This window comes from Diadema antillarum, unplaced genomic scaffold (genome assembly GCF_040938485.1).
Source record: "Diadema antillarum isolate AM-2024a unplaced genomic scaffold, OU_Dant_1.0 seq00002183_RagTag, whole genome shotgun sequence".
Lineage (NCBI taxonomy): Eukaryota > Metazoa > Echinodermata > Echinoidea > Diadematoida > Diadematidae > Diadema > Diadema antillarum.
This window is the reverse complement of record NW_027272820.1, coordinates 124,099-138,741: the sequence shown is the minus strand read 5'-3', so window position 1 is coordinate 138,741 and position 14,643 is coordinate 124,099. Positions and strand designations below refer to the sequence as shown.

The 14,643-nt window shown below is 39.6% G+C and overlaps 2 protein-coding genes across 2 annotated transcripts in view; both read left to right on the top strand.

The window, feature by feature from the left end:
- LOC139714171 (basement membrane-specific heparan sulfate proteoglycan core protein-like) overlaps nt 1–2,380 on the top strand; it is a 174,236-nt gene extending 171,856 nt beyond the window's left edge. Inside the window, exon 9 of the mRNA XM_071625889.1 lies at nt 2,332–2,380. Coding sequence (XP_071481990.1) covers nt 2,332–2,380 — 49 coding nt within the window. The remainder of the gene's footprint in view (nt 1–2,331) is intronic.
- Nucleotides 2,381–2,399: 19 nt separating this feature from the next.
- LOC139714170 (basement membrane-specific heparan sulfate proteoglycan core protein-like) overlaps nt 2,400–14,643 on the top strand; it is a 104,345-nt gene continuing 92,101 nt past the window's right edge. The window contains exons 1-9 of the mRNA XM_071625887.1: nt 2,400–2,424; nt 4,805–4,936; nt 7,457–7,596; nt 7,945–8,086; nt 10,918–11,042; nt 11,349–11,555; nt 12,006–12,092; nt 12,688–12,771; nt 13,559–13,719. Coding sequence (XP_071481988.1) covers nt 2,400–2,424; nt 4,805–4,936; nt 7,457–7,596; nt 7,945–8,086; nt 10,918–11,042; nt 11,349–11,555; nt 12,006–12,092; nt 12,688–12,771; nt 13,559–13,719 — 1,103 coding nt within the window. The remainder of the gene's footprint in view (nt 2,425–4,804; nt 4,937–7,456; nt 7,597–7,944; nt 8,087–10,917; nt 11,043–11,348; nt 11,556–12,005; nt 12,093–12,687; nt 12,772–13,558; nt 13,720–14,643) is intronic.

Genomic DNA, 14,643 nt, shown 5'->3' with positions numbered 1-14,643 from the left:
CCACTTACAATATAATGACCGACCGATGTTGAAGGTAGATTAAATCAGTAACTAAGTCAGATATTGGGGAACCAGTAAATAAATAGGCAGCGATCGACACTTCGACGGTTTGCCAATCTAATGTGCAGCGATCGACGTCGAAAGTGTCAATCAAATACGTTATTTACGGTCGACGTCGAAGGTTGATAAAATCAGTAAGCAGCGATCGATGTCGAAGGTTGATAATCGGATGGGTGCTGTTCGTAATATTCCGAAGGTTCGTAATTCCGAAGGGTCGTTAAATTCGAAACACACAAATTCCCTAAACCTACAGGTTCGTTAATTCGAACGTTTGTGGCGTTATTCCGAAGGTTCGTTATTCTGAAGATTCATGAATCCGAAAATGAAATTAACGGAACAATATACCTTCTGAATAACGAATCTTCGGACTAGAGAGCCTTCGGAATAACGAACATCGGAATAATAGCTACCGATGTGTAAGGTTGATGAAATTATTAAATAGCGACCAATGTCCAAAGTTGATTAGGTCATACCGTCCGACGTTAGTGATCGAGAAAACTATAAAGTAGCGGCTGATGTCGAAGGTTGATAAAATAAGGACAATTAAATCAAATAGGTATAGCGTCCATAATGTCGAAATCAAATAAAATTGAGCAGCAACGAAGTGTCGAAGGTTTATGCAATCAACTTGGTATCGCACGACGTCGAATGTTAAGCAAAATTATCTGATTTATCCGACATTTGTTTTAGCATTGTAAAGAGGCTAAAGTTACCGTTATTCATTTCTGATCGCAAAAGCAATCATCCAACATTTACTATTGACACCTTACGGAGCCGAATGTTACCGTTAATCATTTTCAAATGTTAAAGCAAACAACCGACATTCATTTTAGCATCTTACGGAGCTGAATGTTATCCTTTTTCATTTCCAAACGTGAAAGCAAACATCCGCTATTTATTTTAGCATCTAACTGAGCCGATTGATACCGTTAATCATTTCCAAATGTAAAAGCAACAATCTGTTATTTATTTTAGCATCGTTCGGAGCAGAACATTACCGTTATTCATTTCCAAATTTAAAAGCAAACATCCGACAATCATTTTAGCATCGTACGGAGCCGAATGTTACTGTTTTTCATTTTGAACGTCAAGGCATGCAGACATCAGACATTTACTTTACCATCAAACGCAGCTGAATGTTACTGTTCTTCATTTCGAAATGTAATAGCAAATATCCGACATTTATTTTATTATATGGAGCAGACTGTTACTGCTATTCACCTCCAAACGTAAAAAGCAATCATCTGCCATTTTCTGGGCATCTTCCGGAGCCAAATGTTATTGCTATTTACTTTCGAAAGTAAAAGCAAACACCCGACATCTGTTTAATCATCATACGGAGTTGAATATTAGTGTTATTAATTTCCGAACATCAAAGGGATCATTCGACATTTATTTTAGCATCTTCCGGAGCCGAATGTTATTGTTATTTACTTTTGAACGTAAAAGCAAACATCCGGCATTTATTTTTATCATCGTACAGAGTTGAATATCATTGTTATTCATTTCCGAACGTCAAAGCAAAGATCCGACATTTATTTTAGCATCTTCCGGAGACGAATGTTATTGCTATTTACTTCCGAAAGTAAAAGCAAACATCCGACATTTATTTAATCATCGTACGGAGTATTATTGTTATTCATTTCCAAACGTCAAAGGGATCATTCGACATTTGCTTTAGCATATTCGGGAGCTGAATGTTATGGTTATTATTTTACTTTCGAACGTAAAAGCAAACATCCGGCAAATTACTGATACTTTTCAAAAGATTTTCGCGGATCGATTTCAGCTAATTTCCTTCATGTAGCCGATGGTTGACGGGAGAGTTTGATTTTCATATCATTAATTCCGCGCTGGAGCGCTCGGGCAAATGCGGGTGTTTAGACGAGCGTGAAAGTGCGGGCGACTTCCCTCGTCTGTACGCGTCCAAACGCCCGCGTATTACCTAGTACGCCCGGACGAAAGGGCTTCCCGCATTTGCCCTAGGGGTTTTCGTGACGTTTCCCGCGGTCGGCACTGTATGAATCCTTATCTCTAATCACTCTGATCACTGTATAAGTACAAAACAATAATGCCAAAGTTGATGAAAATAGTTGGTAAGAGGAGGATAGAGTTTAGAGAAATGCAGAATATAAGTTGCTCGTTACAGTGGCAATGATAACTGGCTAGTCCTGTAAGAATATGATTAGGTGGGTTTGGTCCACTTGCTAAAATTGAATTGATTATTCTTCTTCTTTAAAGTGTGAGTGTGGCTTTGCTATGCTCTCAAAGATTTATGGAGGGTGCAGTCCACTTCTGCTGCAGGCTTGTAGGTGATTGATGAGTCACCTTTAGAGTACATGGCAGGCAATATTCTTGGACAGGGTATGAAAAAGATGTTCAAATGGCCCATGCACCCCTGAGAAAGCCTTGAGGATGAGCCTGCAACGACCACAAATGTCTATATTTCAATTGTTTTGTTGTTCAGATCCACAGTTTACATATCGCAATCAGATCATGAGATCCTAAGAATACTCCTTCAGGATGGGAGACACATATTTTCATATTACAGACTCCATACTGAAACCAAGATGGGGACCAGAAACAGGGCCACGAAGCAAGCCCAAGCACTTTCAAGTATTTTGTGTTTGTAACGTACAAGGTAAAAAATCAAGCACTCCTCATAGCACTTGCAGGGGTAGCCCCACCAGGCCTCTAACGTGGATGTAAAAGGAAAACAACTTTTGATCATCTTCTTCTAAATTACAATGTGATATCTTTTTACCAACATTGGCAAGAGCCATTATGCACAGTGGAACATACAGATTTGTTCTTCAATAAAGTACATAGTCTCCATGGTGACTGTGGGGCAGGACTCGCGAGGACCAAGTATACATGTACCTACCTCCATTATCTTCTTACTGTAAAGTAGGACAAGTAGATTGCATTGTGTGTAGATTCTTTTATAGGTGAAGATTGATAGCTATTCATAGGGCCCTGAAGAAGTAATCACATTTGACTTTATGACACACCCTGGAGAGGCACCACAAGGTGGTTGCATCAAGTTCAGCTTTTCTTAAAGCTCTATCTTCTGCTCCTTTCAACATCTGACATCTAGTATTGTGTCTAATACAGAGTGAAAGGCTGAATGGCTGATAAATAGAGATGTCACACATGACTGAAATTCACACATTATTAGCCCCTTTTTCATTGCATTGTACCCTTGCAATCAAATTTTATGTGTGTACAGACACCTTGTCTGACAACTTGAGCCTCTTTGACTGGCAATGGAAGTGAATGCCAATTGTGAAGATTTCAGTATCTACAGATTGCTATTTGCAGTGTGCCTGTCAAATGCCTTATCCTGCTTTATGCAGACTGTGTGTGAGAGAACACAATTGAAACCTTTTTTTTGAAACCTTCTTCAACAAAATGTAAAAAATAAGAACCTCTTCTCAAAAGGACTACAGACATAATAGCTTTAAAGAGGTGTGATGCTTGAAGCAAAGCACAGAGTATTGAATTTGTATGACATGTTTCTTTACGTGATACATGTATATGTACTAACTTTGAGATAGAGATAAGATGTCAATGATCCATTTTATGATGATACATCAGGGCCCCATTTCATAAAAGATGTTAGGATGGCAACTCTTGCTGGAATGGCAACTTCCGATAGCAACAGCCAATCAGGAAGCTGGATTCTTGTCGTTGTCATGACAATTGCCATTCCAGCAAGAGTTGCTATCATATCAACTTTTTATGAAACGGGGCCCTGGACTGACCCTTTGTGGTCAGTGTGAGGATAGCTACAGGTCAGCTGTTAAAGGGACTGTACAGTACTGGTTCCGTTTGAGGTAGGGATTCATGTTTTGAACATTCCTAAGTGAGATAATGAAAACCCTCTTATGAAATATGAAAGAGCATGTAATTCTAAGAAAGATTCAGCGTTTATTTGATGAAAATTGGTTTTCAAATGGCTGAGATATCCAAAAAAGTGCTAATAATAAAAGGCGACATGCCCCAACTTTACTAGTATCTCTTTGTTTCACCTTCTTTTTGGATATCTCAGCCATTTCAAAACCGATTTTCATCGAATAAACTTTTGATACCCCTTAGAATTGCATGCTCTTTGACATCTCATAGAGTGGTTTCTGAATATCTCACAAAACGTTAAAAGCTAAATCTTCACCTCGACCAGAACTGCACACACCCTTTAACAGTGCAGTCTTTCCAGTTCACTTCAGTGACAGAAAGCTACTACACAGAACCTACTTCTTGTGTATCCTACTAGCAGTCTCAATTCACTATAGTTTACTGAGCTTCGGACCAGTCTCACACTGGCCCCAGTCTGCAAGGAGACAATCTAAGAAAATCTGAAAAAAAATCTAGCGAGCAAGAGTCTGGTTCCAGTATCCCCACATATTAACAGATGACATCAAAATCTCCCCTCTCTACCTTGTTTATTCAGAGGGAGGGGGTTATGCTTCTTTCATGGCTTTTCTGTGATATTTCTCTTTTTCATTTTCTCCAATATGTAGTGTCTGATATGAGTTGATACTTTTCATTCAGTTGCTTGTATGTCTTAGGCTGAAAGGTGCCGGGAGCATGATGTCTCTATGTTTTTGGTTTGATGTGTCCCTCAAGATATTCCTGCTGCCAATGTACAAATGTACATCTATAGATTAAACGGCTGTACTCTCTATTTGAAGAATATACAATGTATCATTAATACAGTCAATGCTCTTTTCTCCAAAAAATGCAGCGACTGCTGTTCCTGGCTCTCCCTGTCGTGCCAGTGAGTTTGAGTGTGTGACCGGGGACCAGTGTGTGCCTCTTGGATTCCAGTGTGACGGAGATACCGACTGTGCTGACAGATCTGATGAGATAGCCTGCGGTTGGTAGAAAACTAACAGGCTCAGTGACGAGTTTCTATTTCTTTAATTGATTTCCACTAGTCACTGCCAAAGTTTCACATAATGAGAAATCAAATAGATTTCAAGACATTTCACCAACTGTGGTTTCAGGAAATTCTCATACTTTCAAATGTGCATACTGGAAAACGCTAAAAATTGTTTTCACAAGTTATATTATAGATGTGAATGCAAATGGAAAGTCAGTCAGTATTCTTCAGATAGGCTTACCAGTAGCTGTCAAAGTTATCTACATGAAATCTTAAATTTGACCCAACACATCAAAACACATGAACTAATTGGCACTTGCTGATTTTTCAAAAGACTCCAAAATATGCGTTATTCATCAATTCAGCTGATATTGGATTTTTATTGTTTGTGAGGTTTTTTTTCTTTATGTGAGATCTATCTTCTAAGTTTATAAGCATGACAGTTTTTGTAGAGTCTCTTTGTTTTTTTGCCATCGGAAGTTGATTTGTGGAATTTTCTATTCATGAGGTAGGTGAAAGTGTGCATAAAGCCATTCAGAAACTGTTAAATGGGCAACAATAGCATATAACATTGAATACTTAAAAATGAGAGATTGTTGTTGAGCATAACAAGTTACAGGTTATTCCGATAATTCCTTCACACTGGCTTCAATGATGCTTTCAATACCTTTATATTCCAAACACAAAGAAAGAGTAAGTTGTCCACTCTAAAGACCCTTAACTTCAAAGCCCTTGTCTTCAAATCAGAGCCCATATTTGGCAGTATTCAAATGCACTGCAAGTTGATAGCATGACGATTTTATTGTGACCTGTTCAATGCAACACATTTATTGTCTTTGCAACTTGATGCTAACACTTTTTCAAGTTAAAAGTTTAGTTTGCCATAAATTGACGAAACATTTGGAACCAGTGACTTCTTTTTTTTTCCGGAAAAAAAAAAAATCATTCATGAATTTTTTTTAACAAACAGATTGGTCTCAATTATATATACATGAGCTGATGATGTACTCTTTACAGTATCCCTTTTTTTCCACACGCATCTTCAGGTCAAATTATTGAGTTATTGTATTGATTTTCAAGGGCAGGAAGTTCAATTTGCTTAATTTTGTGCTGCAATAATTTTTAGGTATCTTGTGTACAAACTGATAGGGGAGTTGTACAGCTATGGTATCAGTACCATGACTATACATACATCATTTTGACTGATATGAATATCAAAACTAACATTTTACACTTATCAATGTTCTGTGACTGTCCCTATTTGTTTGAATTCAATAAAGCTTTGACTATAATATTGTTTGACATTACACTTTATCAGGCACTTGAACTTGTGTATGTTAAGCGGCCTTCCCTCATACAGGTATAATATTGTGGATGCGGGGCGGAACGTAATTTGGCGGATTGCTGGCGGATGCGACGGGAAAAATGCAGTGCACGGATGAGTCGCCGTGTGTGCAGGATGTCCGCCGACTGCCCGCCGACTGCCCGGCGGGTGTCAGGCGGGTGATACGCCAAATTCGGTGCAGACGAGCAGGGGTTAGGCCCGGCTGTGACGAGTGATCCGTCGGGTTGTACGGATCAGTCGGCGGATACAAGGAGTACAGTAGGGATGCCTCTAGGGACTCGTCGGCAAGGACAGCTAATACGGCGACTGTCCGCCGACTATGACGGCTGGTCCGAAGGATACAACACGACTGTGGCCAGTCGCATATATAAAGGACCTGCCGCACAGCCTCTGGTCATTCGTTCACAAGACTTCAGAGAGGCAACATATTGTCGTACATGTCGATGTGATCTCGTCGAAAGCAGAGATACGAATGACTTCTCTGGGCCAGCGCACTCCTATTTATACTACCTCCAAACCGTAGTGGACCTGTCCTCAAGCCGTAGTGCACTCGTCGGATCATACGTGGTATCCGCCAATATTCATCGCATACGTACCTCATACGTGGCACACCCGTCACAGCCGTGAACCCATCCGTGACGCATCCCTGCACACCCGCCATGGAGCCGTGGTGGATCCGACGACTTCACACACCACATGTCTGCCACGGCTATTCACGTATGCGCCCGATTAGCCGCCGGGTGTAGGCGTATGTCCGCCGGCTGTGCTACGGGTGTGTCTTACCGGGAGCAGAATCCCGGATATTTCAAACATGTTTGAAATTTTCGCGGCGTGGCCATGGCTTCGCCGTATCCGCCACGGCTACTAGGGATGCCCAGGGGTGTACTGGGGATCCTCAGGGATGTCTCCCGGATGAGCAGGGATGGGCATCCGCCGTCGATACGCCGTACTATACCTGTATGTGGGAAGGGGGCTTTATACTCATGCAAAATTAGAGATTCTTCAGTGTTATTGAAAGCCCTTTCCAAATAGTCACTGTTCATTGTTATCATCAATAACCATAGCAATTGTTGTTGTTATTTCTCCTTGTTGGAATGAAAATTAGATAAGATCATTGTACCTGTTTGTCTTGCAGTAAGAAAGAAGAAATGCTATGTTTTATACTCCAGGTCAGCCGACTGTTATCCAGCCACCACAGGATCAAATTCAAGCCCAAGAGGGTTCCAGGGTAGAGATACGATGTGAGGCTCAGGGCATCCCAACACCAGTCATCTCCTGGAGACTAAACTGGGGCCCTGTCCCAGAAAGGGTAGGGTCTTCTTGGACTGATGTTCCAAGTTCTCTGGATTTTTCATGAAGTTGGACATGCAGGGTAGAAATTGTCTTGGTATGAGATTACATGACCAATCAAATGTGGTCTCAATATTTTCTTTTACAATGTTGCCTGTACAGAAATAGTTCATGTTCAACTCAGATATTAGGTACATGGTATTCATGCTTTTGTGGTTTTTAATTTTGGATTTGGTTTGGATTTAATAATACACAGTACATCTTGTACATCTGTTTAGCACTACCCATGTTCTTTTTAAAGCATGTCATGAAACATGTTGTCCCCAGCTTTTGTTATCTGGTATCTCTTCACCAACTTGCATTTCAGGCCATCATCACAAGTCAGAATGGAGTCGGAGTTCTTGTACTGGAAAATGTGCGTGAGTCTGACCAGGGAGCCTACACCTGTGAAGCCATGAATAACCAGGGCTACATCTTGGTACAGCCAGATGCTATCCTCACTGTCATAGGTATGCTACAGCAGAGAGGTCTCTCCTCTGTTGGCTTGCTTATTGGTTGGAGCTGACAGGGAGATGCATTTCTGATTACTTGTTTCTTTGTGTATAGTGATTTTGATGCTAAATGCAGAGTTATTGATTTTCACATATTTTTGCAAATCAGTGATGTTGGTCATTATACAAGCAAATTAATAGGGGTGATAGTGTTGTTACCTCATAAGTCTATATTACCCATGCAAAGATCTTCACAGCATTTTCAGAAGAGTTTCAGATTCTAGGATAAATTGAAAACATAATGATATCCTATGCATACATTCAACAATGCTGACATTCATGGGGGTAGAGTTGCAGCCTTGTTGTTGCTAAATTGTCAACTAAAAACATATAATTTTCATGTACCAACCATTTGGGGTTTTAGAAGCAATGACGTCACCACCTCATGCCTGTGTTATTGTCCCCGCCGAACGAGTTCGAGCAGGGGACTATGAAACGGGCTCCGTACGTGTGTGTGTCCGTGTATCCGTCTGTCCGTCCATGCGTCCGTGACCCGATTTTGATTCTGTTTGCTTTATATGATAGCACTACATAGGAGCTTTCAAACTTCTATACAGAATTTCAGTTGTGACCTTTGACCTTGACCTTTGACCTATATTGTACATTTTGCTTCAAAATGCTACTCCTTCGCCATTTCTAACCCAATTTTGCTTCCGTTTGCTTTATATGATGGCACTAGGTGAGGGCTTCAAAACTTCTACACAGAATTTTGACCTTGATTTTTGTCCTATATTGTACATTTTGCTACCAAATGCTACTCCTTCGCCATTTCTAACCCGATTTCGATTCCGTTTGCTTTATGTGATGGCACTAGGTTAGGGCTTCAAAACTTCTACACAGAATTTTGACCTTTGACTTCTTTGACCTTTGACCTTGATTTTTTACCTATATTGCACATTGGCTACAAAATGCTACTCCTTCGCCATTTCTAACCCGATTTCGATTCTGTTTGCTTTATGTGATGGCACTAGGTGAGGGCTTCAAAACTTCTACATAGAATTTCGACCTTGGACTTCTTTGACCTTTGACCTTGATCTTTTTACCTATATTGTACATTTTGCTACTAAATGCTACTTCCGGCGGGGACATATATTACGCACCGCGTAATTTCTACTTTTCCTTGTTGATCCAGTATCGCTGTTTCATGAAAACATGTGAAAAAGAAAAATTCCCAGACCCTCTTGGCTTTCAGCCAGTTTGATTGAAACCTCTCGAGTGGTAATTGACCTTATTTTTTTCCATATGTACAAGAAATTATGTTTTGTTTTCGGATATTCGAAGGATACTCTCAATCTTAATTGTGTTTTCCTGACATGATATCAAGGCCTCTAGCTTGAAGGGTGGCAGAGGCGTTACGTGTATGTATCTACTCACTTCGTTGTACTTACATACAAGTACGTACTTATCATTGTCAGTGTCATGACTGACATTCTAGTGTCAGTTAGAAGTGCAAAGCTCATTCATAGATAGAATGGTAGATTCCAAATATACATTTTTGTATTGCCCTTTTGTCTGCTTGTTCCAGATCTCATTATCTATTTGTAAGAAAAACTGTTCAGGGGATTTTCTTGATACCTGGCCCCAGTATATGCTTCATGTGGTGTAGATGCTCTGACTAGCTGTTGAGGCACAAATCTTTCAAGGTCAACCGTCAAAGTCACTATTTAAAAAAGAAAAATTAAAATGGCATTTTTCAGCTGTAAATTCAGCTATGAATGTTCAGTGGAAATATATTCTGGTAGGAAATAGAGAATCATTTACATAAAATGGTTGTGGTGACATTGTCAAAAAGGTCAAAAGTTATGGTACTTGTGCTTTGCATTATAAAAAATTATTTCTAGCCATTATTTTACCTAGGAATGTCCATTAGTAATGTAATTTTTGTTGGAAGGTTAGAAATTACTAGACGACAATATGCATAAACATAGGGATGATACACATGTGTAGTTCATAGGTCAATATCAAAGGTCATTGTACTTTAGTAAGGGAATTTCATTAAAAAAGTTACATTGTACTCATAAAGCATTATTACCTCCGCCAAGGGAGGAGGTTATGTTTTCATTACCGTTGGTTTGTGTGTTTGTTTGTTAGTTTGTCCGTGTGCAAAATAACTCAAAAAGTAGTGAACGGATTGGGATGAAACTTGCAGGAAAGGTTGAGAATGACTCAAGTAACAAACGATTTACTTTTGGTGGTGATCCGAGAATTTTTGGGGAATTTATGAAGGATTTTTTTATATTTTGGTAGGTAGGGTCAATGAACTTAGGAGTTCAGGCTGCGCGTATTTGAGGTTTGCATGCGCGCACTAAAGTGCGTGCTCTAGTTTCTGCTAGGGTGAGGCGCACCGTGTAGCTGAGGGTTTATGACGTAACAAAGGCTTCTACATTGGGAAATCGGGCGACTTTCAGCACACAATGCTATAATAATATAGTGCGTATGGGTGGAAATCACTGATATCTCTATGGAAGAACAAGATCAGTGGTGGAAATGAGCTGCATGCTTGGCAGAGGTCTGCACTCTCAGAGTGCTTTTCTAGTTCAAATTGTTGCCCATAATTTTTTCTGTGTGGCAGTTGTAGCAGTGAAATTACAAAAACAGAAGGAAACAAAACCTCTTACTTTGTCATTTTCAGCTACACAAACTATCAAAGGGTTGTAAATGCAGATGGCCCTGCAATGATTTGAAAAAAAAAAGAAGAAAAAGGATGAGGTGATGATCGATACTGATAAAGCTAGGAGATCAAACTTGACAACAAGAGTTAACCAGCCTCTTCTTTCTTTCTCTTCCAGCTGGGCCTAGTGTGTGCACCGGAGGCTACTATAATGATGATGCTGAAGATGTCAGGGAGTGCATTCCCTGCTACTGTTTTGACCTGTCCAGAACCTGCTACAGTAGCAGCTACTATCGGGATGAGGTACGTTAACAGTACAAGTTGAACATGTCCTCCATGTCCTTACTCCAACATGTATTCTAAATTGCAAGGATGACATCATACTGTCCTTCCATGGTTTTGTTGATTTTTGTTGTTGTTGTTTACTCTTATTCACTTTTGTCTTGCTCTTTGTTTTTGAGCATACTATTTCTTGAACTTGAGTTGTTATGTTTTTGCCACATTTGCCTTGAGTCATTCTGGTACCAGTAATCACCATATCTCACCATTAAGTAGTTAAGTGGCATTGACTGATAATTCAAGAGTTGTTATGCCTTTTACCCTTATCAGGCAAGGCTTTCTTTCACGGAGTTTGGCAATCCTCAAGGGACACAAATAGCAGAGCTTCCTTCACCTGGGGCAGCGTATGAAACTCTGGACTCAAACTTGCTGACTGTCAACCCATCCAGGAGAGAGATCCTAGTGTCAGACTTCAGCAATCGCCTCCCTACCTCCACTTATTACTGGGTCTTGCCCCAGGCATTCACAGGCAATCTGGTAAGGCCTTTATACAGGGCCTCATTTCACATCTCATAAATGTGATTCAGGAAAAATGCAGGGATGGATTTCATTTTACTTGATCCAGGTGTGCGACTGAAGTGCTAAATATACACTGTACCTTGTAATATGAAATAAGAGTACGCTGTTATCATGTTCTCTACCTTTGCAAGGCTTTTGCAGGCCTGTCACCCTAACTTATGCGTACCTACAGATACATGCCTTAACATTTAATTTATTATAAAAAAAAATGCCATGATCCAGTTTTGCCAGCATCATGTGGATTACATCATATTGGAATGAAATTGGTAGGTAGCATGACAGGGCTTTTAACTGAGACAGCATTATTCTTCCTTGTAATTTTTTGTGATAATACCTGTAGTTAGATTTCCATCTCTGTGGTCAGATTTATGTACTAGTGTTATGTATGTGCTTTTGTTCTTTATGTAGCTGACGAGCTATGGTGGAAACCTTCGTTACCGTGTCAACTTCATTCATTTGGCATCTTCTGCATCAATTTCTGATGTCTATATTTATGTAAGTTTGCCCTGGCACAATCACCAGAATAGTGTGTTGAAGTGTGAAAAGTGTTCAGTTTTGTCCATTTTAGTCTGATCAGACATTTATGCATACAACTGTACATTCCAGAGTAAATCATCATAAACAGGGACATCAGACTATGTTGAATTACATTTAATTTTAGCTTTAATGTGGCACCTAATCATAACAGAACTTCCTTTCAGTAATAGTAAAGCATGTAAATTTTGTATTTTATGTTGCCAGTGTGTGTTGTACCACAAACTCTTTTTGTGTTTCTTAGCTTATAATGCCTTATTGAGAGGTAATGGGAATCATAAATTGGGGGAAAAAAGCAGTAGGCTTTCACATTTTATTTGCTGTCCTCACAGAACTGTTCAGATTAACAACAACAAAACAGCAGGAAAGATATAATTCAGGAAGACAAGCTTTACCGTGTATTTCTGAAGTCTCTTTGTTGAACAATAATGGAGAAAAAGCATTAATGTTTTATATATTTTTCATTGTGAATTCTTGAAGACATTAACATAGAGGTCATTTGAAAGTCTTGTTCTCTGGTGATGATTTGTAACCTTTCATGTTTATTTTTTTGCAGGGCAATGGAAAAATTTTGTCCTATGAGATAGGAGTGCAGCCTGTGTCAGGAACCCCTACTCAACGATCAGTTCCTCTTACAGAGGTAAACAGATAACAGGCATACAGATGTGCCTTGTGGCGAAGACTGCTGTCTTCAATCAGTATGGTATTAAGCATATTAAATAGTTTTTGTCTTGCTCGCATAGCAGAAGTGCGACGTAAGCGTTACTTTTCCATTATCAGTATTGTTAACAAGATGGTGTACTCTCTCTAACTTCTACAACTTTGAGCTATGACCACCATATGTGATTCATATGAGTCATATATTGTATGCTCTCAATAATTTCCACAGCTTTGAGCTATGACCACAAAACTCTCACTGTAGGTACATCACAAATTGTGACATACATTGTACTCTTACAGAGATCAACAGATATAGGGCAGGCAGGTGTGCCTTGAATGCAGATAAGACTGCTTTCTTCAGTCACTGTTGTATTTAGCAAATAAAATAGTATTATCTGTTCCTTGTTGCTCACTTATTCAATGTGATTTGATTCTGTTACAGTGTAGATATGTGCATATGTATTATATAGTATACATATTGTGCAGAGCTTCTTTCCACTGTGCATTTAATGTGTGCAAAGCTTCTAAAGTAAGACAGTACCTATTTCATGTGGATTGATTACAACAGATGTGACTCAGCTGTCTGTAGATTTAACTGATGTGCATCACAAAGTTATCCACAGAAGCCAATAGCACCTTCAAGCTCACATCTATCCATGTTCCTGAAAATGTGGTGCATGGATTATCTTCAATTCAGTTCAATTCATCTTGAGGAAGTACTTATACTGTTGAAGGTTGCGTCTTTGTGTTTTACTAATTATGTTTAGGATGGATGGAAGATTGTAGTGTTGAGAGGAAGTAGTGGACGTGGAGACCTGGGTATACCCATCGAGGTGGATGCCTCTCGCTCTGACTTTATGATGGTTCTACAAAATGTGGATGCAATCTTGATCAGAGCTACATACTCCTATAGCATGGTGGAATCGAGGTAAGAGAGGCCTTTCTTTAACCCACAACATATCACTTTCATGTTTTCATGCCTCCAATGGAATTGTTACTACCACATGGTGAAAATTTTATTTCCATACATTTGTGGCAATCAACATACAGTCATGTGTGCCCGATGGCTTTAGGAGATTGTATTCTTTGCATGCCTGGTTCCACTGTTTACATCTTCCTCACGCAGCCCAGTTTTGCCTGTTTGCTTTTTAAAGAGTGGTATAGCAGAATCAATTGCTGTTTGAATACTTAATTTACTTCTCAAAAAAATTCTTAAGAAATTGTCCGTGGAGTATTTGGACCTTGGTAATGGCTGCAAAATTCATGGTCATATCGAGGATACACTGTCATGTGTGATGATTCGTCTACATTCATAGATATGTTTCTTACCCTCATTAAATTATGGATTATATACATCATTTGATGAATTCGTGATTCTGACTGGTTGAGATCGCGAGTATGAATTCAACCATTGCCCGTTCTGTATGCAGCTTGTAGCATCCAGGCGAACCTTAAAGCACCCAAACTGCCCTTGTTTTGATTGTTGGATCTCAACTCCATGCTTATGACTCTCGGAGTAAGTTCCTTAGGTCATAGCATGAAGTTGAGATCCCTCAATGCAATGATATCAACCATGCCCTGAAAAGCAGTCTATATCTGTGTACTATAATATTTCTCATTTGATTTATAGCAGGGGCAGCAATGTTTGCCAGAGAGTTTATACCACACATAGCTTGGTCTTTTGATCCTAACTCTCATGATCCCAATGCACCTATTCAATCTGCCTCCATCAGATTTGACCTCTTCCATGTCCTCCATGATTTCAGTAGCAATTCCAACCACTGCCAGTAGCTTTCAATATGTGACCCGCCACAACAAAAGAATCCTTCAGTTGCAGACAGCTGAGCCGAGA